We start from the raw sequence: 25,623 nt of genomic DNA, 5'->3' as shown, positions 1-25,623 counted from the left end.
TATCAGAAAGATGCACCATCAGACAATTTGATTAGAAGGTGGTATTGTAATGATTTAGGGCAAGTTAATTCACATAAATCTTCCAACTTCCAACTTCATGGTTGGAAATGGCTACGCTCAAAATACGCGATATACAATCGCTTATTATTTAATTCATACGATTTACGACAGATGGCTCTACTAGTCATTTGCAAGTTATCAATCGTAAAATCACGCCCCCTGGTTCAACGGAAGTGAAAGTGTGCAGACATGTGCGTGAAGAGCACTTAGTCGTGCATTGCGTTTGGTACCACCAACAACTTTCTACTATACTCTGCAGAATGTCGTCGTCGGTAACGAAGTTTGAACTTTGATTGTCTGACTTGTAAATCGTAATACGCGATGAAATTGCCGAGCTTCGTTAAATCTAATTCGAGAATCCTTGTTGTAAAATTTGCAAGTATTACTTTGTAAATATGGTACCTAGTTGGTGAAATGGACGCGTGAGTTTGAAAAAAGGTCATTTGACAAACTGCTATTGGAAGTCATATTGGATATCGAGAAACACGTACTACTTCGGAATTCCAACCGAGACGTGCACTCATCAATGTGGATTTGACTGCCATTAATTGAAGGAAGTCGTGTCTCTTTTCCAGGACTGAGAAAGTTGCCACAATCAAAACAAGGTAGGCAAAAAGTGGATTTTGTTGTATTTTTGTGGTGAATAGGAGTGCGACGAAAAAACCTGATTTTCTTATTTGACTACGAATTGTGTGAATTGCTTACGAAGCGCGTCATGTTGCAAAAATAAATATTTTGTTACTCGAGTTGGTAAAAGCTCACAAAATTGCTAATCTGAATACCGCTCATCGTAAAAGTAATGGTTCATCACGAGACCGTGATATACGTCACCCAGTTTAAACGTGTGGACAAAAGTTAAAAATGATAATATGAAACATGCGAGTGCAAAACTGCTTACTGTTTGATGTTTGGCAACGCCCTCACATTTCCCTTTTGCTAAGAAAAGCCTTTGCTTGGCATTTGTAAAGTACGTCGCAAATCCATACTTGAGGTAATCGCGACAAGACTTAGACAACGCCATTTAGTCCCCCCCCCCCCACCCACTACTTTCTTTTTCTTGATAATAAGATTTGATTAAATTATTGTCGAACTGCACAAGGCAATAAATTACGCTGTTTGGGAATGAGCATCTAGGGAGAAACATTTTTCCTCGTACAAAAGATTTTTGTAAATTCTTTGCGCCGTTATTTCAAATGTGACTGTCCACAGTTTTATGAATCTATGGTAATAATAATTGGTGGTTATTGTTATTAAATGTGTAAGAAACGTTTTTGATTAAGCAATGTAATTCAAGAAGGTTAAGCTTGGATAGAAACGGGAGTTGAATAAAATTGTAAGTTTTTTTGCACATGAATTGAGGCGTTGTTCTTAATGAAATCGTCTTGTAGAATAATCGATTAACATTGTGAGTTGGAAAACATAGGCATTTATTGATAAATGCGGTGAAAATTCTTATTGCACAAATTGTGTAGATGCTGCGATTTTATGCGTATTTAAAAAGGGGATAACTTTGTACTTGACTTAAATTTTACGGGAATGTTACTTGAAAACAAATATTGAATTGGTTAATGTAGTTATTGACTTAACCTGGTTTATGCTGTTACAAAAGGAAGGGGTTAACCTCAAATTTATTGTTGATTGTTCAACGCCAAAAAAAAGGTATTGTTATTAAAATTGTTAAAATTGGATAGTTGCTTATTTCTTGACATAATTAACGCTAGTTACCTTCCCAATTCTCCATGCGGTTAAGATGCATGTACGCAAGAATACATCAGGTATCGTAGTTAGTGATATTTGTAGAATAGCGAAAGTAGTATAGTGGTATTGGACTGTGATAAGCTATTTTTGGTTACGGTGCGTAACGCATTTTTGGAAACTGAATAGCTGTACTATTTATGTTATTACATTACTCTATCTTACGAATACCCCTTTGGTCAAATTTGTATTTTGTCGACCATTTGCTGACCCCCCCCCCCTCTATAATTGTTTACAATCCCGAAGACAAAGGATACTGAAGTTCATAGTAACTTGAGGTGTTGCGAACAACGCAACATTAACCTCCACCCGTTTGATTTTGTGACGTTTACCGAGGTGCTTATAAATTAGATCCCGGCCTTAAGGTAAATATTATAATGATGAGGCCCAGCCGCAATTAAACTAAAGAAAAGCACCCGGCGAACTTTCACATTACAGTATGCACAGTTCAAAGAAAAAGGTTGACTTTTCAAAGGCAAAAGCAGTGGTCGAACATCAGTGTCGGAACATGATGTGGAGCGAGTTCCTGAAACATATCTACGGAGCCCGAAGAAATAGATTCTTGCTGGATCCAAGGAACTAAACATTCCGAAGACAACATTATGGAGTGTTCTACGAAAACGGCTAAACATGAAACCATACCGCCTAAGTCTGCATCAAAAGCTAACACGTAACGACCATCGTGTACGGGAAACCTTCGCCAGCAATATGCAAAATCTCATGGCTGACGATGACAATTTGATCGAGAAATTAGTTTCCACTGACGAGGCGACATTCCACCTAAGTGGAAAAGTAAACACACACAATGTGTGCATATGGGGAATGGAAAATCCTCATCAGTTTGTTGAGTTGGTTCGGGACTCGCCTAAAGTGAATGTGTTTTGTGCTGTGTCACGAGAAAAGGTGTACGGTCCATTCTTCTTCATGGTGAAAACGGTTATGGGATTGACATTCCTGGATATGTTGAATGAGTGGCTAATTCCTCAAGTGGAAGAAGATTCTAACATATTCATCATGCAATTGGATGGAGCCCCACCTCACTTCCACTGTGAAGTGTGATCATTGCTCAACAGAAAATTACCACAACGTTGGATTGGGTACAGGAATGATGAGAATGAAAACCTTTTTATCATGACAGCCTCGTTCCCCTGACCTTTCTTCTTGCGATTTTTTTCTCTGAGGATACGTAAAAGATACTGTTTACTATCCTCCACTACCCACTACCATTGAGGAACTGAAAACACGCATAATGAATTCCATCAACAGTGTTACACGTGATATACTATCCCAAGTGAGGCAGGAAATGGACTATCGCTTAGATACCTGCAGGATATCGCGAGGCGAGCACATGGAACATTTGTGACTGTCATAAAAACTTGGTGAGTTTTCTAACATTTTGCAAAAAAATGCATGTATCTATCTTTATTATGTAAAATACAGTGCTTGTTTGTAAGATGGACAATCATTTACGAAAACCCTGTATAATGTGGAAAATGTAAAAATCACAGTGGAACCCCAGGTTCACTGGATTTTGCATTTTCCTCACATTATACATTCAATCTTCTCGGTCCCAATAGAACAAAACATTACAAATTTCCCAGATTTTACTATTTTCTCATGTTTTAAGTAAGGTTGAGACGATACCACTTTGAACCGACATCGATACTCTCACAAATTCCCACCAATACTGATACCAATGCTTGAAAATTGTAGTAATTAATAGTTATTCTAAATATTGATTAATATTAGTGGGTGAGTTACAAGCATCAGAATATCAAAATACCTGTTATGTAATCACAAAGTGCAGTTTTTCACATAACATTGGTAAAATATCAATGGAAATTTCGGATTTTGCATAACTTCCAGTGTAATTACACTCCGCGAATATGTTGCATGGCATTTTTGCAGATGAAGGATCAAAATGCCGGAAGAGTATCAGCTGGTATCAGTAAATAAAACCAAAGAATACTTTCTGGTACAGATTCCTGATTGCTAAATATCTAAGATTTGACCATTCCTAGTATCAATATCATCAGTGTTGGCTCAGCATTAACTTTAAATTTTTTCACCTTTGGTCCCATGAAAAACATAAAAAGGTTCCACATATACAGGGTGATTCCCTTGCTAGAGGCCTCAAACTTTTGTCTATATTTTGTTTGCGCATACCTTCAACAATGTAAAACATTTCTCATATCCGATGCTGAAAATGGTCCCCTTCACATGCAAGCACTCTTCTGGAATACTTTTCTTAGTGGCGTCGGTAATGGCTTCAATTTCTTGACGTATAGCTTCTTTCAGGGCTGCAATTGTGCGGGGTTTATTTCTGTATACTTTTGCCTTCAATAAGCCCCAAAGAAAGAACTTGGGTAGGGTGAGATCGGAAGATCTTGGTGGCCAAAGATTTTTTGAGATAATTTGGTCTCCAAAAAAACTTTTAATTTCTCTCATGCGGACATTTGAAGTGTGACATGTCTTGTTGGAAATATGCATCAGTTGGTTCATTATCTGTTACTGATTGACAAACTCAGTGAATATTCCCAGGTAAACTTCCATGTTAACAGTTTGTTCAAAAACAATACGGCCTATAATTTGCCTACGAGACACTACACACCACATTCCAATTTTCTGAGAATGCAAAAACTGTTCACGTATTGCACAAGGATTTTCTTCTGCCCATATACACATGTTTTGAGAGCTTATATAGCCACTCAGATGAAACCATGCTTCATCAGTAAACCAGGTGAGGTCTAAAATCCCAGGATTCTGAGTAAGAAAATTTTAAAACCATAAACAAAGCCGCACACATTTTTCATGGTCTGTCGGTTGCAATTCTTGAACACATGACACACGGTAAGCGTGTAGTAGGTTGTTTTTTTTTTTTCACGTGTAATATGGGAGATTAGTTTCTTGGGAAAGTCTTTGCAATGATTTTATTTTGATGGTGATGCCAGTAATCGCTCCTTTACATCCTGTTTTGTCTCTTCAGACATTTTCCAGCCTCCTGAATGCTGTGTGACAAGACTTCCCGTTGTCTCTAACTTTCTTACCAATTTCTGGATACACCACTTTGAAGGTACATGTCTCACACAAAATTCAGTCTGAAATGCTCTTTGACATGCTTTAAATGAACCAGTTTGCCAGTATTTACGAACGAGGATCACACACTCTTCGATTGTGTACATTGTAATCCCTATACATTCGAGCCAACACTACCGAGATGAATTGTCACGGAACAAAACAAATGAACGTCACTGGAAGAGTCCAAGCCTATTGTGAGGGGTTAGATCCTGTTTTACATTGTTCAAGGTATGTGCACTCAAAATTTCAAGACAAACTTTAAGTAAATGGCAGTTTTATAGATAAAAGTTTGAGGCCTCTAGCAAGGGAATCACCCGCTTGGTTTATCAGAACTTGCTTTTTAAATTTCCATAAAAATGTGAGCAACACTGATGCAGGTAGCCACTCAGGGGGCAGGTGGTCTCTATGTGGGCAAGTTCTCAACCTTTTTATTTTCACACAAAATGGAGTATATGTTAAAAAAAAAAGTAGGTTCTTAGTTACAGAATATGTGGAAATGATATTATTCATCACAAACCCAGTATTCACAGGAAAAATGGAAAAAAAAAATTACATGATAATAATATTTCAATGTCAAAGTTATGAACATATTTGTCATTTGTTTGATGAAATGGCACTAGCGGTAATACCAACTGCTTCATACCTGACATGGTAAAATTCTTTCTTTTTTTTTTCATTTATTCATTCACGGATTTCCGTAACTTTCAGCTATGATGTGAAAAAGATTTATGTCTCTGTATCTGCAGGATAGTAGTTCATAAACAGCACACAGGAAAATGTGTCTGGCACTTACACGTTTTCGTAAAATAACGAACAATATTTTTCCTTCAAAATAGTTAAAACTCCATTAATATTCACAGGTTTTGCTGAATTTTCTGTCAGTCAACCACAAAACTTAATCCCTCATCTCTCTCGCAACACACAAACTATCTCTCTCATGTTTAACATATACAGTTTTACAAATAAAAAATCAAGTTTGCAATTGAAAATAACAAGAAGCTAGCAGAAAACGACAACTTTGAGGTAAATTCACCATTTATAGGATGTGACTGGCAGTTGCTTTGAAGCCCACATCCATTTCTAGAGAGCAATGAATTCAGAGGAAGGACAACATTCACATACTACATACTTCATTGTTAGTACTGCAACTGATAAGAGCAGAAAATAAGAAAGCAGAACATTATTAACTGAATTCATTATTTAACAATTATGCATCACTTTGTTTTTAACAATTATGCATCACTTTGTTACAACTACAAATAAAGATCTGAAAAAAGGAAGCAAGATACAACTGTATATCCTGACACATAATCAAAAGAGAGTTTTGTTTTTAAATTTTATCATTTTTGCTTGTTATAAATTGGGAATACATTATACAAGCAAAACATATGTGCAAGCAAGAAGTACATACCTGCTTCTTTCCTTCCTGGAATATCAATTCTATCCACCTCCACAACTTCCACAACCTCATCTGACTCTATTTCCTTCTGAACTTTTATTTCCTCATGTTGTGGATGTGTGATGTTTACTGAGGTCACCAATGTAGGTGTTTCTATTATAAAAAATACAGTAAAGTTAGTTGCTGTGGACTGTCAGGAGTATTCATTCGTTTATTTTTTTTTTTGTGTCATACCATTACAACATTTAAGTATTTAGAAATAAATAAAAGAACATTCTCTACAAAGAAGTAAGTGCTATATTAATCAATGAAAGCTAGACTAGTGTTTCCCTTTTGATCAACCAAAGCCGTTTTTAGTAATGTTTTCAGTGTTTCATAGGTGCTGTGTGTTGCAAGATTATTTTCACTGCATTGATTTAGAGTTGACAGAAGTAGATAAACAATTCTTGCACAAATATACGAGGGGTGTTCCATATCGATTTACACTTTCGAAATTCCCACTATCTATGGTTGGCCATTTGGCTTGTCATAGCGGTCGCTGATAGGTAGTACATAGGTCTGCCGCCAGGTGTTAGCACAGGACAGAGGGGTGTAATACCTGTGAACCACAGCACATTTCGCCAACAGCTGTCAGTATGTGCACGGACAGCATGGAGAGCCATCAGCAGGGACAGCGCTGGATGACATGGTTTCTGTGGAAGTAGGGTGTTACCTCAGCAGAGATTCACAGGCGATTGGTAGCAGTGTTTGGAGAGCATGCACCGTCATGAAAAACTGTGTGCTACTACTGGGTGGATGGCTGAAAACAGGGCAGGCCAACAGAACCAGTTCCCGAAGGAAAATGACGACGCCAGTCACCACCTCACAAGTGGAGCGGTTTATTCAGAACAAGTGTATAACCTTCTCGGAAATGGAGGTGGCCACAGGACTCACCAGAATCACCCTGCATCGAATTGCATAAACACCGTAAACTGGGGAAGGTGTCTGCCAGGTGGATTCCCAAAGCTCTGAATGCAGCACAGACACAACAGCATGAGGACGTAATTCAGAATCTCCTGCAATGCCACAACCAGAATCCAGAAGGCTTCATGTCCAAACATGTGACTGGCGACGAGAATTGGCTCCATTACCATGAACCGGAGACCAAAGCCCAATTCAGAAACCTCTGCATGGACATCATTTCGCAGACGTCAAGGACCTGCAAGCAGATGTCCGAACAGGATGCAACACACTCCAACAAAGTGGTTCCAGGAGGGTTTGGAGAAGTTGCCACATCGCTGAAGTAAGTGTATAAAGATGAAGGGAGACTACATTGAGAAGGTGGACATATCTACTGAGGTGTAACTATTGTGTCTCAGTGAAAAAAAAGAAGTGTAAATCAATATGGCATGCCCCTTGTATAATAATTCCATGTAACTCTTAAAAAAAGAAACCAATTATTGACTTATCAATTTTGGTGACAAATAAATTATGGTTCTGCAAGCTAAACAGAATTATTATATAATTGTGTAAGAAAAAAAAAATCACTTCAGTTTATGCTGTGAATTTAAACATAGATAAATTGTTATGTTTTCGAAGAACACATACTAATGCTGTTAGTAACAGAAAACCAACAGTAAGAAATAGATACATATAAAAGAAATTGAGATTACATGTAAGGATAAAAAGTGTTCATCATGGACTGCTACATTGGGTATAATAATAATAATAATAATAATAATAATAAAACGATAATAGTATTAGTAGTAACAATAATAATAAGAAGAAGACTGCATATACAGTGGAACCTGGATTTTATGCTTTTCAGGGAACCAAGCTGAAAAACTTGAAATGCAGGAAATTTAAATTCAAGGAACATTTTATACCATTTTGCTATGTTGGGACCAACTAAATTGAATGTATAATGAGGGAAAATGTAAAATCCGGAAACACAAACTTATCAAATGTTAAAATGGTACTGAAATCACACATTCACATATATACACATGTCCATAAACAGTAGGGATGAATGTTTACTGATACTGATAAAGAAGCCAATAAAAAAAATATCACCAATATCAATATTCTACTGATGTAACATGAAATGGCAAATGTTACATGAAAAACTTGTTGCCATTGACACATTCTTAATTAATGTACAGGCTGCTTCAAAATGATGTGAACGATTTCAACTCCTTATATTTTTTTTATTTTTCATCCAAATTGCTTTAAATTTTACATGTACAACCTTGGTGACAATGAAGTTCGACCAGAAAGGAATACGTGATTAAATGCACAGAGGCATAGGTGGTGGAATGGGTGACCCGCAGAAGTGACGCATGTGTGTAAGAGAAGGCGTGTGAGCAGGCAAGAATCGTGATCCCAGAATGTTGCACCCAAGGTCACATAAAGAACGAAAACGGGGAACTATACGCGTGACATTGAACTTCGACCAGGCACCAGAACCATACGGCAAATTCCAGATAGTGGCGCATTCGACGGAAGCATGACGTCACGAACACGATAAGGGAGTCTGCCGTATATAAGCGCGTGCTGTGCACCGAGGAACCGCAGTGCATTATCACCATGGCCAGGAGCAAACCTATTGACAACACCGTGAGGAGAAGAGTGCTGGAGTTGCAACGGGATGGACTCAGTGAATGGGAAATAGGGCGCCAACTGAACTTACCGAAGTCAACCGTCCACTGCATCATCAAACACCACCAAAATACTGGTACTACAGAGCCAGGTAAGGCCCCCGGTCGAAAACTCCTGCTGAGCGTGCGTGACCTACGGATATTTATGCGCTATATCCAGACCAACAATCATGTTTCTGTGGCCGAATTACGACTGAGGACTCGAAAACGCTTTCACATTGAAGTGTCAACCAGAACCATTCGCCGTTACCTACAGCGATGCGGTTACCGAGTGTACAAGGCGAAACGTAAACCCTTCCTTTCCATGTTGAACAAAGGCAATCGACTACGGTGGGCACGAATGTACCGGGGATGGACATTTCGGCAGTGGAACAGGGTTTTGTGGATGGACGAATCCATTTTCAATGTTGTGTATGGGAAAATACGGAAAACAGTCATTTGTCGGAAGGAGGAACAGAATGAAGCAAAATGTTATGCACGTCGGGTACAGAAACCTGCATCAGTGATGGTATGGGAATGCATGACGGCATCTGGGGTTGGCCCACTACACGTCTGTGAGGGCATTGTGAATGCACATGCCTATACACGCATACTGGAGCGGCATCTTCCCACAGTGCGAAGGCACCTGTTCCACAGGCGGCATCTCATCTTTCAACATGACAATGCCAGGCCTCATACAGCGTGGCTGACAAGAGAATGGTTGACTCGCCATCACGTGCGAACTCTGCCATGGCCACCATCGAGTCCCGACCTCTCGCCCATTGAGAATGTGTGGCGTGTTCTTAAGCGACGTGTGCAACAGAGGGGACCCACGACAGTGGCTGCTCTTATTGCCTGCCTGCAGGAGGAATGGCACCGCATCGATGTGGAATACCTTGAACGACTCGTCCGCAGCATGCCCCGACGCATTGCCACAGTTATTCGTCGACGGGGCGGCGTCACACCATGGTAAACAGGATCCCCTCTAACAGTGGTCGAACTTCAATGTCACGTGTAGATGGACGAAAATGTTTTATTTTGTGTGGACACCATACATTGCTGCGTTGCAGTGGAAATTTATGTTTTCCTTTGTTCCATGTAGCCTGCTGAATAAAATATGTTCAGCATATGCATGTGTTCTCCTTCTTTCACAACGCACTCCTATATTTGTGACTGGTCGAACTTCATTGTCACTAAGGTTGTAATTCCTAAAACTGTAAAAAATTGAACACAGTATCTCACACATGTTCTATGTGAGCCCCTTTGTTACCTGAATACATCAATTCGGTAATCCAATTCCGCCCAGACCTGTTTCAACATGTCTGCATCAACAGTTTGCACTGCAGCAGTAATGCGCTCTTTCAGTTCATTGACATCTGCAGGTAGAGGAGGTTTGTACACAATGTCTTTTAGATGTCCCCACAGAAAAAAATCACAGGGTGTTAAATCCGGGGATCTTGGTGGCCAACATAGTAACTGTTGATCATTTTGAGTAGATCGCCCAATCCAGCAGTCTGGCAGTCTGTTATTAAGGTAATTTGTAGTAAGCATGTGTAGGAATGTTTGTCCAGTCACAGTTTCTTCGTGAAAGAAGTACGGATCGTACACTTTGGTAGATGAAATGGCGAAAAACACATTAGTCTTCGGTGAATCACGCACAACTTCAACGATTTGACGAGGATTCTCAGTCCCCCAGATGTGAACATTTTGCTTGTTCACTCTTCCTGTCACATGGAATGTAGCCTCATCAATGAAACCAAGTTTGTCAATAAAATCATAATCACCACTGCATAACTCTAGAAATGACTCACAATTTTTTTTGCAGGACGTATGATCATTAGGTGTTAAATGTTGTAACAACTGCACTCGATAGGGATACATCTTTAAACACCTACGCACTACGCACCAAACAGTTTCTCGAGGCACTGTTAGCTCTTGACTCACTCTCCTTGTAGACTTTTGGGGGCTGCGTTGAAAACTAGCTCGAACTCTCTCGACATCTGACTCAGACGTGGATGGTCTACCGGACGATTTTCCTTTGCAAATGCATCCCGTTGTCTTGAATTTATCATACCACTTACGTATGGAGTTCTTGGATAGTGGTTCTTTACGAAATTTTGTATGAAACTCACGCTGAACACTAACAATAGACCGACAAACGTGAAACTGTAGGACGCAAAAAGCTTTCTCTGCACCACAGGCAGCCATCTTGGAACTTATCACCCTGCCACCTAGTGGAGAAATTTGGAACTACTACGACCATTGCAAACAAAACTCGAGGATATGGTTGAAAGTATTTACATACAACTTTAATTGTTGATAAAGTTTTATCGCTCCTGGAAAGGTTTCTTATCGTTCAAACCATTTTGAAGCATGCTGTATGTAGTGAGGTGACTTCAACAGATATTGCCTTACAAAAAGAAACACACTGTGTATTCAGAGATACTTACTCTGCATGAACTATCCATTTATATCCATAAAAATAATAACAAAATGGCAGAATTATGCATTACATTACAGGCTACTTATTGAAATAGCAGATTAATCTGACCAATCGCTAATACCCACTCCTTGAAGGTAAAGCAGGAGAGCAGAATCAGCTATTGACTTGATTATTCTGTGCAGAAGCAACATGAGACATTTATTTTTTCCCCTTCCATAAACTTTTCTTTTGCATAAACTTTTCTTAAGAAGCAAATGTGATGTTAATAAAGCATCATATGTTAGTAAGTGACCATATTTCTTAGCACTGTTAGTTACTTTACTGGTACTAAGACTGCATCTAGCAATGAAATACATTATCAAAAGAATGATGAATTCACTAATAAATACGGACAAGATGAAATCAAGTACCTGAAATTAGTAAATAGTTAAATGTATTGTTTCCTACTGTGTATGTGACAAGTACAGAAGCATGTTGCTAGTTTTTAAATGGAAATTAATCACTCCAAAAATCCACATAAACAAGGATTGGGTTTGCACAGGAATAGCAAAAGATGGAAAGCTGAGAACCTATAGCAATAAAGATCCATGTTTAGGAATGCATAGCCAGTGTTGCGTACAACTATAGGTATCAATTTTCAAGCTATCCTGGTGAAAAATGCTCAAGAGGTTCTCACGTTTTCGAACTTTCTGGAGTTAATGTCAGTTAGTGTGACCCCTGATGATGCAAGTAACGTTACCTCTCGAAAGAAAATCTCTTCATTAACAATAAAAATTATTAACTTAGTATTGTGTACTGATTAATTTCAGTTGTATCAGTTGAATTAAGAAGCAATGTTTTTTGATTTTGATTTGCTTTATATTTACTTCACTTTTTGTGCCACTTTTGGCTGATTTGCGAAGATGGAGATGAGTGATGACATGATGAAATTGATGAATGGACACTCACAAACATCCAAGCCCAGGCCGGGATTCGAACCCGGGACCCCTAGTATCGTAGCGCGATGTGCTAACCACTCCGCCATGGGGGCCGGCAAGAAGCAATGTATACAAGTAAAGAAAAATCACGTAAAAGTCTTATAGTACTATACTCCTGGTGTTTCTATTCTTTCATTGCAAATATGATTTTTCAGTAATTCTTTGGTCTTCCATTTCCACAAAGCTACACAAAGCTGAACACCAAATATTCATGCTTAGTTTCTCAATCCACTACAAATTTAGAACCACATGCTTTCTGGGCATATGTTTATTAGAAAATATTTAGAATTAAAATAAAATGTATTATGAAAATACTGTTATGAAAATTATTTGTGAATGGAGCTAAACTTTATACACAATTTTGTAGTAGTAAAAAAGATTTGCTTATTGATTTTGGACCTGATAATTTTCAGATTTTTTTCAAGTATGATAAGAATCCACTTGCATCAGTGTTCAAATGTACAAAGATTTTAATTTACGATATCAAACTTCACTAATATAAAGAAATAGAAATGCTGGATCAGTTGGTATTATTTTTATGGTGCTCAGTGAGTAAGAGAGCCAATCAGATTCTTCTGATCTGTTTGTTTACAGCTACTTTATGCAGAGAGGCTAACTGAGAATGAGCCTACAGTTGAAACTATAGCAAAGCTCCTTCATTACAAGGCAACGTATTATACAAAGCAGTTTTAGAGACATGACAAACACAGAATGTGCATATGTCAACAAATACATGTCCAATTTTTAATAACAAATTTGTTATATTTTTCACAAGTTTTAATTCGAATTTTGGCAGTTTTATGCATTTTTTCGGCTTTTGCGAGTGAGTTTATCATGTTCCTCTTGGTAACCTATACACAAAAAGAAAAGTATCACACACACACACACACACACACACACTATCACCAATAACAACACAAAACAGAAGCATTCCCATGCAGGGTGAAGTAAATACCTAACCTGTCTTGGGATTCAAAAGGGAATCGAGAACAGTCTCTTCCTTGGATGTGACTGTGGGGAGAGGCAGCGTTTTCTTATTTGGGACAGGTTCCAGTCTCTTCTCTGCTGGGACAGTGGGTGTGGCTGCCTTCATGATGGCTGGGATTTCGGGGAGCGGCTTCCCTGGAACACTGGGTGGAAGCTCAAGCAACATGGAAAGCGTGGGTGCACCTGCTCAAAGAAACACAACATTGCTGCAGATTGCAAATAGGGAGAGAGAGAGAGAGAGAGACAGACAGATGTGAACACACACACACAAGCAAAATGACAAAATCAAATGCACAAGCAGTTTTCTCAGACACACATGCTATGTTTCTTGGTGCACAATGTGACACACACATAATGGTAAGGTAGTTACGGCACAAAAACTCTCGCAAGATATTTACAGATTTCTGTCTTGGAAATCTTTATGCTGCTTTTCCATCTTTTGGCTTTATTGCAAGAATGAGGATGAATGATGATCTGTTGAAATGGATGATAGAATAAACACAATGATACTTATACTTTAACCAGTATGTACAGGGTGAGGCAAAAAAAAACTGATGATTTTTAAGACGATATAACACAGTAAATAAAGAGAGTTAGTCTTTATTTATGTGCTAGCATTACAGCCATATGTATGCCATTATTATTACACTAACTTTAAGCGCGGAAAATAAAATCTTGCAAATGGCGCCAATTTTGGTCCACACACTGATGGAGTCGGTCGCTGAAACTTCTCTTTTCTGTGGAAGAAAAAAACTGCTGATTGTTGTTTTGTTATTGCATCATTTGGTGTGGTCATTGGAGATGAGGTCGTGGGGATTTCACTCCTCACTAGCTGTAACAAAGGAGCAGTGGAACACAATGTACCACACTTTCATTGTTCAAATGGGTGCCATTTTCTGCACTTAATGCTGGTGTAAATCATAATTTTCTTCAATAATAATGGCATACATATGGCTGTAAGGCTGGAACATGAATAAAGACTAACTCTTTTTATTTATTGTGATATGTCATTTTAAAAATCATCAGTTTTTTCTGCCCCATCCTGTATGTAATACTGACCAATCCACTCTTGGCTATCTTGATGATGAGGATCAATGACGAACAGGATGAATCTGATATTATGACACACATATTCATCCCTTGCCCAAACTTCAAATATTGACTCTCCAACATCATATTAAACAACTCAACTAGAGAGGTTAGAAAGAGATATTCAAAGAGAACAAGAATTTTGTTCGCTTTGTCATACTAATCAATGTATGCACAATCGCGTCACAGGAAATTCAAGTTTATATACATTGAAAGTGAAACTTGGCATGGAACTTTGAAGACCATTGGATTCTCATTTTCCTTGTTGACTTGAGTAATATTCCTCATAGCAAGGAATCTCAGTCATCGGATAGAATATTACTTCCAGAAGAAATGCATAGGGCTAATATTCATGTGACAAACAAGGCTTGTGTCACAACACGTATCCATTCACTGGAGGCAGAAAACTATTCCTCTCCTTTCTCCAAGCAATCAGCTGAAACAACCCTACACCATAAAATTTCTCTCAGGATTCATATCCTCCTTTGTTCACACCATCAATCAATTACAAAACCTGGTGGAGGCACAGTGGTTCGGATCCCACTTTAAACTGTAGGCCCAGTCCCGATTAGCCTTACTGTGCATAAAGTGGACTTAAAAAACATCAAATCAAATCAAATTACAAAATATTTCAGATGATCTAGGCATGTTTGGTGAGTTACCTTCGGCAGCTGGACAAGTTTATCGTGTCACAACCCTTCACATTTTGTATCTTTCACTGCTAAATGGATATTTACATCACAGTGAAATTCCTTGCTGCAAGGAAGGTTACTTCTAGTCAATGACCAAAGTGAGATTCCAATAACACTGGTCGACATGGGTTTCGATGTCTCACCAATGACTGTTGTCTCTGAATAATTTCAGCATGTTGATTCCAAAACTTAAATCCATTTTCACCCATCATGTCTAGTCTTTTTTCACAAAACAGCAATATATTAACTGCCTTAACTTCACAATAAAATGTGTAGTTCCATTATTTCCCCAATAGATGGCTCTGTTTAGATGGTGGTAAAATATTGATTTTCTACAATATAAATCCTCTAATTTTGAACTTTAAATGCATGTAGAATTCTGTGCATTTAATCTACCTTCCACCTTCACACAACACGTTGGCATGAAAATTGTATGGACTTTGATTATGTAGTTTTATTTTCGAAATCAGCATTCAAAATACTTCCATAAACACCTACTGGTTTGTAAACAACCAAAATTTCCCTTCTATAAATTTATTTTGTTGCATTCTGTAATAGGTGTTATGAAATGGCGAATATGATTGTGAAATTGTGAAAAATCCTGACACGATGGGAAAAAATGGATGCCATTTGCGTGATCAGCATTCAAAATACTTCCAGAATCATTTATTGGTTTGTAAACAACCGAAATTTCCCTTGTATCAATATATCTTGTTGCATTTTGTAATAAATGTGATGTAATAATGGTGAATATGAGAATTTTAATTGTGAAAATATGAAAAATCTTGTCGGGAAGTGAAAAAATGGATGTCATTTCCATGATCAGCATTGAAAATACTTCCAGAATCACTTACTGATTTGGAAACAACCGAAATTTCCCTTATGTTGCGCTATGTAATAAATGTAATGTAATGGTGAATATTAGAATTTTGAACGTGAAACTGTGAAAAATTCTGACATGATGGGAAAAAGTGGATGTTATTTCCGTGATCAACATTCAAAAAACTTCCAGAAATACCTTTTGATTTGAAAACATCCGAACTTTATCCTCAAAATATCGACCAGAGTAATTTTCCACCCTAATTCTCACTTCAATATGTATATAGTAGGTTTTAGCCAATACCACTTTGACCCAATACCACTGATACCCAATTCACACTGATACAAATGTTGATATGTTGAAATTGAAAGAATTTAAAATAGTTCAGAATGTTTATAAATTTTAACACATTACTCTACCATGGTTTTGCTTTAAAATATTCATAATTTCACATGTTATAATTATTTAATCACAATACCATTTCTCCCCAAAATGATGGAAGTTATGTATTTTGCATCATTTCCAGAATATTTAGACTGTGAAAGTATCATGCGACATATTTGCAGATTGAACAGGATTCCTGGAGTCTGAAAAAATAGGCTGGTATCAGTGATTAAATTTGAACCGATACTTTCTGATACTGATACATTGTTTCGGCTCAGCCACAGTATATACATGCCTTTTACTCCATTTTTTTTTTCCAATACATCAAGCAGTTTGGTGGTGTCTGAAATTTGGATGAAAGTACTGAACTTTCTCTTGCAATTCCAAAACAGACATAACAGTTGGGCTGAAAAGTTCGTAGGCTAACATAGTAAAAAATATTTTTTTGACAAAATTCGATTTTATTATTCAATATAGTTGCCTTTGAGGGCGATACAACGATTATAGCGGTCATACAATTTTTCGATGCCATTTTTATAGTACGATTTCTCTTTAGCCTCAAAATAGGCCTCAGTTTCGGCGATTACCTCTTCATCAGTGCTAAATTTCTTTCCAGCGAGCATTCTTTTAAGGTCTGCAAACAGGAAAAAGTCACTGGGGGCCAGATCTGGAGAATATGGTGGATGGGGAAGCAATTCGTAGTCTAATTCATATAATTTTGCCATCGTTTTCATTGATTTGTGACCCGGTGCATTGTCTTGATGAAACAGCACTTTTTTCTTCTTCAAATGGGGCCGTTTTTTCGTGATTTCATCCTTTAAACGCTCCAAAAACGCTATGAAATAATCTCAGCTATCTCGATCAACTTCACTTTACGATCATTTAAAATTATTTTGTGGATTTTTTTGATGTTTTCGTCGGTAACAGCCTCTTTGGGGCGTCCACTGCGTGCATCGTCTTCGATGCTCATTTCGCCTCGTTTAAATTTAGCAAACTACTTCTCAACGGTTGATTTTCCTGGTGCAGAGTCCGAATAATGTTTATCAAGCCAAGCCTTAGCTTCAACAGTATTTTTTTTCGCCAAAAAGCAATGCTTTATTAACACACGAAATTCTTTTTTATCCATTTTTTCACAATAACAAAAGCTGCTTCACTCACAATGCTATATCTCACGAACTAATTATCCGGCAGCTGTGAAATTTATACACGTATCTTTTGAAGGTTAGTACTAAGTAAAAATCACATGGATTTAATTCTAGTAACGCCATCTATGAGTCAGCCTACGAACTTTTCAGCCCAACTGTTAACAACAAACAGGCATGTAAGCTATTGCACCCATGCTGGTTTATTTCAAGTTTTATTATGCTCTCTTTAACAGCTCATCAATAGTGTAGTCATTGTAATTGCTGCTTTCCTTGCGATATTATTTAGTGTCTATAAAATAATTCCTCATTCTTTTCAAGAAAGCTTTTCTGGAAATAGAACATCTTTATAGGAAATATTGCTATGAGGGGCAGTCAATGAAAACCGAACACCCACCATAAAACACATTCCTCGCAAAAGTTGGCAACACTGTTGTTACATATCGCTACTGCCATCTGTAGGGTAGGAGAAATGCATAGTGAAAACGCACAGGTCCACACAGTTACTTCGTCATTGCTCAGGAGGTGAGCGTAGTGAAAAGTGTGTTCGTCCAGCATTGGAAATGGAGGCAAGCAAAGAAAAGCAGAGAGGTGTGGTTCGTTTCTTGGTGGCTGAGGGTGCTGGTACACGTGAAATTCATCGTCGCATGTCTGCAGTATATGGCGAACACTGCATGTTTCTGACAAGTGTGCACGAGTGGCAGAAGAGATTCCGCGAAGGACGCACATCATTGCAAGACGATCCACGCCCGGGACAGGCCCATCGAGCCATTACGCCTGATGTGATTGCGAGGATCGATGGTCTGATCCGGGAAGATCGACGAATCACATAGGAAGAAATTTGTGTTCAGGTTGGCATTAGTCATGGCTCTGTGCATGCCATTATCAAAGATTATCAAAGATCACCTGCAGTTCTGAAAAATTTGCACGCAGTGGGTTCCGCATCAACTGACGGAGGGACAAAAGATTGACAGAATGACTGCATGTCTGAGTCATTTGCAGCGGTATGCATTTCTGTCACGTATTGTCACAGGGGACGAAACGTGGTGCAACCATTTTGAGCCCGAGAGCAAACGGCAAAGCTAACAATGGAAACACGTCGATTCTCCCTCGCCAAAGAAATCCAAAGCTGTCCATATGAGTTCCGGTAAGGTCATGATGAGCTTCTTCGACTGCATGGGCCCTCTGCTTGTCGACTTCCAAGAGCGTGGAGCCACAATCAATGTGCAGCGTTATGCCCATGTTGCAGAAACTACGAGGGTCACTATTTATATTTTGAGCCTAACAATGAACAAACAGGAATTTGGCATTGAAAACTGCTTTATTGTTTTTCGAAGTATTCTCCTTTATGGTCAATACACTTTTGCATTCGTTCGAACCATTTCTCAAAGCAGTTTTTCCAGTCTTCTTGAGACACCTCCATAATATGGTTTTTGAACGCATCAACGGCATCTTCCGCCGACGAAAATCGTTGCCCACGCAATTTATTCTTGACATTCGGGAACAAGAAGAAGTCATTGGGTGCCAAATCAGGACTGTACGGTGGATGACCCATCAATTTGATTTTTTGACTGTTCATAAAGTCGGTTGTTAGACGAGATGTGTGACAGCTGGCATTGTCTTGATGAAGAATGATCCGACGGCGTTTGTTTGTTTTCCGTATTTGACCGAAGACCTCTGGCAAACAAATTGTTGTGTACCATTCAGAGTTGACCATTCTACGTTCCTCTAAAGGCACAGTTGCCACATGACCAGTTTTCCCGAAAAAACAGGCGACCATTTGTTTCGATGTGCTTTGAGCGCGAACAACTTTTGTTGGATTGGGTTCATCTTGAAACACCCACACAGTCGACTGCTGTTTACATTCCGGCTCATATGCATATATCCATGATTCGTCACCTGTTACAATCTTACATACGTCTTTTGAAGCACCACAATTGTATATATTGAGCATTTGTTTGCACCAATTGACGCGAGCGTCTTTTTGAGTTTTTGTCAAATTGTGTGGGATCCAACGAGAACATACCTTTCTCACAGCTAAATGATCATGTAATATTTTATATATGCTGGTGGAACTAATGCCTATGGTTGCCTCAATCTCACAGTACAGGTATGTCACATGACGATCTTGCAGTATTAGGTTTTGCACAGCATCAATGTTTTCTTCAACAACAACTGATTTTGGACAACCTCCGCAAATCTCGTCGGTGAGCGAATGGCGGCCACGATTAAATTCGTTATACCAGCGTTTCACAGTGGCAAAGGATGGGGCTTCATCGCCAAATGTGGAAGTAAGTTGATCGATGCACTCTTGTCTTGATAATCCATGTCGAAAATCGTAAAAAATCATCGCATGAAAATGTTCACGAGTTAATTCCATTTTATTGTTGTCGCGCAATCTCCAAGGCAACATAAACAACACAAATCAAGCTATTGACAAAACATTTGAAGTACGTTATGGTCAATAATGCCAGACGATTTTGTGCAAACGTCAAATCGCGCCTAACTTCAATCAGTGTTGCCAAGGCTCAAAATATAAATAGTGACCCTCGTCCAACGTGCCATAAAGTCAAAATGCCCTGGAATGCTGTCGGACAGAATCATCCTTTTGCATGATAACGCCTGTCCCCATACTGGCAATCTGGTGAGGGATAAGCTTCAGACATTTGGCTGGGAAACGCTTGAACATCCTCTGTACAGCCCCGATCTTTCCCCTTGTGACTTCCACATTTTTGGTGACCTGAAGAAAGACATTCGTGGACGTCGGTTTCATTCATATGAGGAAGTGCAACAGTGGGTGAGGGTGCATCCGCCAGCGACCTACCTCCTTCTACAAGACTGGAATTGATCATCTCGTCTCCCAGTGGGATAAATGTCTTAACACTTGTGGCAATTACTTTTGAATAAAACAAACTCCATTGTCACTTTGTAGCAGGTGTTCCGTTTTCATTTGACTGCCCCTCATACATTGAATACCAGACCTATAAGGAATACCATACATAGAAATACAGCGTGCCCACACAGAAATGTACCTTTGCTCAAATTACAAAATTGACTGTGGCTGGATACCACATTTCAGGAACAATGGATTGATCATACAAGGACAACCTGAATGGGACCCAAGCTCACTGGATTAGAATCTGTTGGACTTTGCACCCTAGGGGTATATAAAATCCCAGATGTACAATGTGAAGATCTGGCCCACTTCCACACCAACATCGAAGACGAATGCAATGCCATAACCCCAGATTATGTTCCCTGTATGCTCAACAATCAGTGATTCAGCTTCCTACATACCTATGCCGAACTCAACGGGACATATTAAACAAATACTGTGATTTAGACTATGGTGCATAACTTTTTGGACACTGAAGTTGTAGATTCTTTACAATTAGATCGTATTTTTGCGCAAGTTTCTGGTGGCCAAACACATGTATATAGATAATCTTCAGGATATATTTATTCATAAATCATTCCATTGGTCACTTAAACTGCTACAAAATTCGTCACTCATCACTAAACCACGTGCATTGTCTTGCAAATGATTCTCAAAGCAATGCCATGTTTTCAGCAAGGAATTTGGTAATACACTGTGCAACTCAGCTGCATGTGGAAACTCAATTTAAACCAACTGCTGATATTTTCAGTGACAGTGGCAAATTTAAATGTTCAGTGGAGACAAATTAGCACATACAGTATTGCTTATCTTTATATTTATGCAGGATGTAGACTGGAGTTTGAAACTTTCAGATCAACAGCAAAGAATTTGTTACGTACATGTTGGCAAAAATACTACAGGTGTACAAAAGTGGGCAGAGAAAACCAAATATGGAAATAATGAAGAAAGGACAGCACGCAGTGTTACTGAATCAAAAAATATGCACAAAAGTTACATAGAGAGAGGTTTTTAATGACAATCAAATGAATAAGGACAGGAATATGATTTTCCATAGAATGATAGTGAGATATTTGAAATGGATTGCCCCGCATGGAATTGTTCAGTTTTCATCCTTATTCTGTTCATAAAAGTAGCTTCACAAGCATGCATTTCTGGCCACATGTACATACAGACATACTTTCACTGTTCAGTTATGATTGACATATAGTGTTCATCATCTGTCAGCTGTAGGCCACGACAAATGCAATCATGGATAAAATACAGTGGAACAACTTGTGCATATTGTGACAACTTGCTACAGTCATTCATGCTCTGTGGAAGTCAATATCTGGCAACTACCAATGAGTTCAAAAGCTTATGTGATTTGGCGCCACTGGATAATTTTCTTTGAAACTAACTTGCATATTATCTGTCAGGAGCAACAGATAAATATGTCCCATCATAACATTTTTATTTCTTTATTAGGGCAAAGCTAATTCTGATGTAGGAGTATTGGCTAATATCAGAGATATCTATATTTCTAGAGACTGGGTAGGCTCCAACGTAAGAAAGATATGAAGTTTGAATGTCCAAAAAATGAAATTAAGAAGAAAAAAAAGTACTGTGCAAAATCTGGCTGTCAAAAGTGGATTTCATAACTCTGTGTTGCAACATTCCTTTGAGGACCAAGGCCTGTCAAGCAACTTTTCATTCTGTCAAAAGTTTGGCAAAGTTTTAAAACACACCATGTTCAGATAAGCTAATAAGGGCTAGTCCGACAGTCGAAAGTAAGATGCAAACCATTGTGCAATTGTAATGAATGTACACTCACCAGCATATGTACAGAGCTTTATTTCTTCTTTGATCATTTTATGAGAAGCTATGTAAATGTTGGAAGTTGTTGCATTGTGCTGCTTGTGTCAGGAAAGGTAAGAGTAAAACATGTGACATTATATACAATTGTGCAACAAGAGATACAGGGTGCTTGCAATAAAATGCTCATATTATATCACATCATTCACACAGTACACACAACAATGCAGAAACTTTTTTGACAACCACGTTCCACAACATTAACTAAAAAATATAGCACATTTACATTTGTGCACTATTGCTAAAGGCAGGAAATATGACCAGTCCTTCAAATTTTCCCAGGTGATTATACAGTATCAAAACTTCTACAGTAATATGTGAGAAACTTACGAGAGAAGCATAAAGCTCAATAAATTGATTCAAGTTGCCTAAATCAAAGATTTCGAAATCTGATTCAAGTCAGCACCTACCTGAAACTGAACGCAGGTAGAACTTCAGTATGACACAATGAGGAAAACAGCAGCAGAACATACAGGGTGGCACACGAAATGATACCCCATTTACTTTTTGAATGAAATTAATATTTATGTATTAATTTTAAAATATTTTTTTCCTAGGAAACCTTAATCCATGGAGATTTACTGCCAGAGGCTGTTGTTCACTGAATCTTCACCATGGCGCTAGCAGTCTAATGTAGCGGCATGGTGACAAAGAAAGGCTCATGCCAGAACATCGTGCAGCAATAGTGTTGTTGTTCGCGGAAACCAAAAGGATTGTTGGTGCACAGAGACGTTTCCGCGCCCAATTCAACACACGTTGGGCTCCAAGCAAGAGAACAATTCACAAACTCCATGAACAATTGCGGGTTCAAGGGACATTACTGGAACCGAAACGGCCACGAGTGAATAGTGTCCGTACGCCGGAAAACATCGAAAGTGTACGGGTCACTATGCAAAGAAGCCCCAGTAAGTCCTGTAGAAAAGCAGCTACCCAACTGGGTATATCGAGATGCTCTCTGCAAAGAATTCTCAAAAGTGATCTTCACCTGTACCAATATAAAATAACAGTTGTGCAGAGAATGGGCTGAGGGACATATGGATGTTATCAACAATACGTGGTTTTCGGATGAGGCTCACTTTCACTTGGACGGAGTGGTGAATAGACAAAATATGCAATTTTGGGCTACCGACAATCCGCAAGTGCTCCATCAAAAGGAAAGCCATTCTCCCAGGATTGCAGTGTGGGCCGCTATTTCAACGCATGGACTCGTTGGACCATTCTTTTTCGATGAAAATGTCAACAGTGAGCATTACCTGGACATGCTTCGTAATCAATTTATTCCTCAGCTTCTTGCGAAGGATTTGCCATTTAACACACAATGGTTTATGCAGGATGGTGCAAGACTGCATACTGCCAATGTGGTCTTGGATTTCTTGCACGAGATCTTCAACTTCCACGTCATTTCAAACAGGTTTCCAGAACACTTTAATGGTGGTCAGTATTGGCCTCCCAATAGTTCAGACCTTAATCCCTGTGACTATTTCCTGTGGGGATTCCTGAAGGAAAGGATTTTTCCAAAACATCCAGAAAATCTCATGGATTTGAGAACATTAATTACGCAAGCTTTCACTGAAATTACAGAAGACATGTGTCGGAGGGTGATCAATAACCTAACTGTTCGTTTGACTACAGTTGTGCAGTGCAATGGTGGTCATATTGAGCATGTTTTGCATTGAAACATTTTTCCACATTGCTATGTTCACTGCAATGTATGTTTGTTTGAAAAATGTTGCTTACTAAAGTTTTTACACTAAAAACAAATGGGGTATCATTTCGTGCGCCACCCTCTACCTAACACCTTGCAATATTATTCCACTTCTAATAAAAATAAATAGTTTGCCACCCTCTCAAAGTACATGCACATTGTAGATTTTTTAGGAGTGTGATGAATGATGTGAATACAATCTATGATGTATGATTATCAGCCAAAAATGGCATCCTGGAACCGGTAAATTCTGATTGAAAAAGAAAGAAAAGATTCCGATATTCAATTTCTTATTTTTAATTTTGATCACGGAAGTCATATTGATACAAGTTTGACAGTTTTAATGCAGTAGTGTGTTGAAAAATTATCCTGTAACAGGGTCTCTACCAAAATAACAAATCTAAAATTCTTGACTTTTTCATGACCATTCTTTCTTTTTTCTAGACCATTTTCCCCTTTCCTTAACGTGTATTAAATTGTTCCTTACTTAGGTATAGTTGGAAATTAAGAAAACAGATATTTTTATTCAATGAGAAACCTCTACCAAAAGGCTGGTTAAGATGAAAACTGAAGCTGTACTTTAACATGATATTGAGATGCTTTAATTATTAATGCACGTAAAAATTAATGCTTCAGACTTCAACCTGGATGGGAAATAACCACATTACTTTAATATATTTACAAAACTTCACGCATATAAGAATGTAATTCTTAAGAAATAAAGCGAAAAAATCTTAACCACAACTCAATATATTATTTATCTTGTAGTTTACGGTTATTACAAGCATAAGAACACAGTTTTTTTAAAAAAAAAAGTCTGATGAAGGGAGCGTGTGTTCTCCTGAAACGTCACAATGAAAAACTTTGTTCTTATGCTTGTAATAACAGTAAACTACAAGATAAATAATTCTACAATGCAAGCAATGCGTAGATACAAGAAAAATTCAATATAATTTTACATTTCCAACTATTCAATTTTATCAAATCCCAGTACAAGTATATAACAATGTAAATTCACTATACTGTAAAAAATAGTAAAAATTCTTGATTTTCCTGACTACCTGTTGATTTCTTGACATTCTTGTCTGGTAGACAACCTATGGAAGGAAAACCCTAACAAATGTTGGGGAAAGGGGGGAGGGAGGTTGAGGCTGTTTTCTTGTAAACAAAACAAATCTCATATTTTTTTCCTTCTCGTAAACTGTTCCTGTACTTGAGGAAAACATCTAAGGATATTTATAATACACAGAATATTTTACAGCAGTATCCTGGTTAATTAAAACATGTTCACTGGAATCTGTGAATAACTGCTTTTCCCACCTTGTCATGCCACTAAATTATGCCAACTGAATAGCATACACTATAATACCTTTTATATTTTTCAACCATGGATGCACAATATGTTATAAGAAATATAAAGAATAGGACAGCAATCTGAGTACCTGAAGAAGGTGAAGTGGTGTGTGGTTTCTGATGTTCCTCCGAAGCACTGCTGATGGCTGTTGAAACAAGATTTTTCAAGCCAGGAGAAACTGACGAAACAGTGGTAGATACCGGAATTCCTGTAAATAGAATATGAAGGAAAAGAAGTATTTAATAACTTAAAATAAACATTGTATCATCAACTCAGATGTAAAATGTGAAGTTGCACTGGATGACAAAGGTGCTAACTGGAGGGGGGGGGGGCATGGACAGTTTACTTTCCTTTGTAGATAAGGTTTAGCATA

The 25,623-nt window shown here is 38.2% G+C and overlaps 1 protein-coding gene across 3 annotated transcripts in view; it reads right to left on the bottom strand.

Annotated features, from left to right (window-relative positions):
• Positions 1-25,623, bottom strand: part of Brd8 (Bromodomain containing 8) — an 82,245-nt gene that overhangs the window by 17,850 nt on the left and 38,772 nt on the right. For 2 of the 3 annotated variants that reach the window (XM_083126695.1, XM_083126696.1), the window contains exons 9-11: positions 25,339-25,458; positions 13,288-13,497; positions 6,305-6,445 (exon numbers count right to left, since the gene is read on the bottom strand). In XM_083126695.1, the coding sequence (XP_082982821.1) occupies positions 6,305-6,445; positions 13,288-13,497; positions 25,339-25,458 (471 nt within the window). The remainder of the gene's footprint in view (positions 1-6,304; positions 6,446-13,287; positions 13,498-25,338; positions 25,459-25,623) is intronic. The other variant, XM_083126697.1, reaches the window with a different exon arrangement.

This window comes from Lepisma saccharinum, chromosome 8 (genome assembly GCF_977018435.1).
Source record: "Lepisma saccharinum chromosome 8, izLepSacc3.1, whole genome shotgun sequence".
In the NCBI taxonomy this organism is placed as follows: domain Eukaryota; kingdom Metazoa; phylum Arthropoda; class Insecta; order Zygentoma; family Lepismatidae; genus Lepisma; species Lepisma saccharinum.
This window is presented reverse-complemented; position numbering and strand designations above follow the sequence as displayed.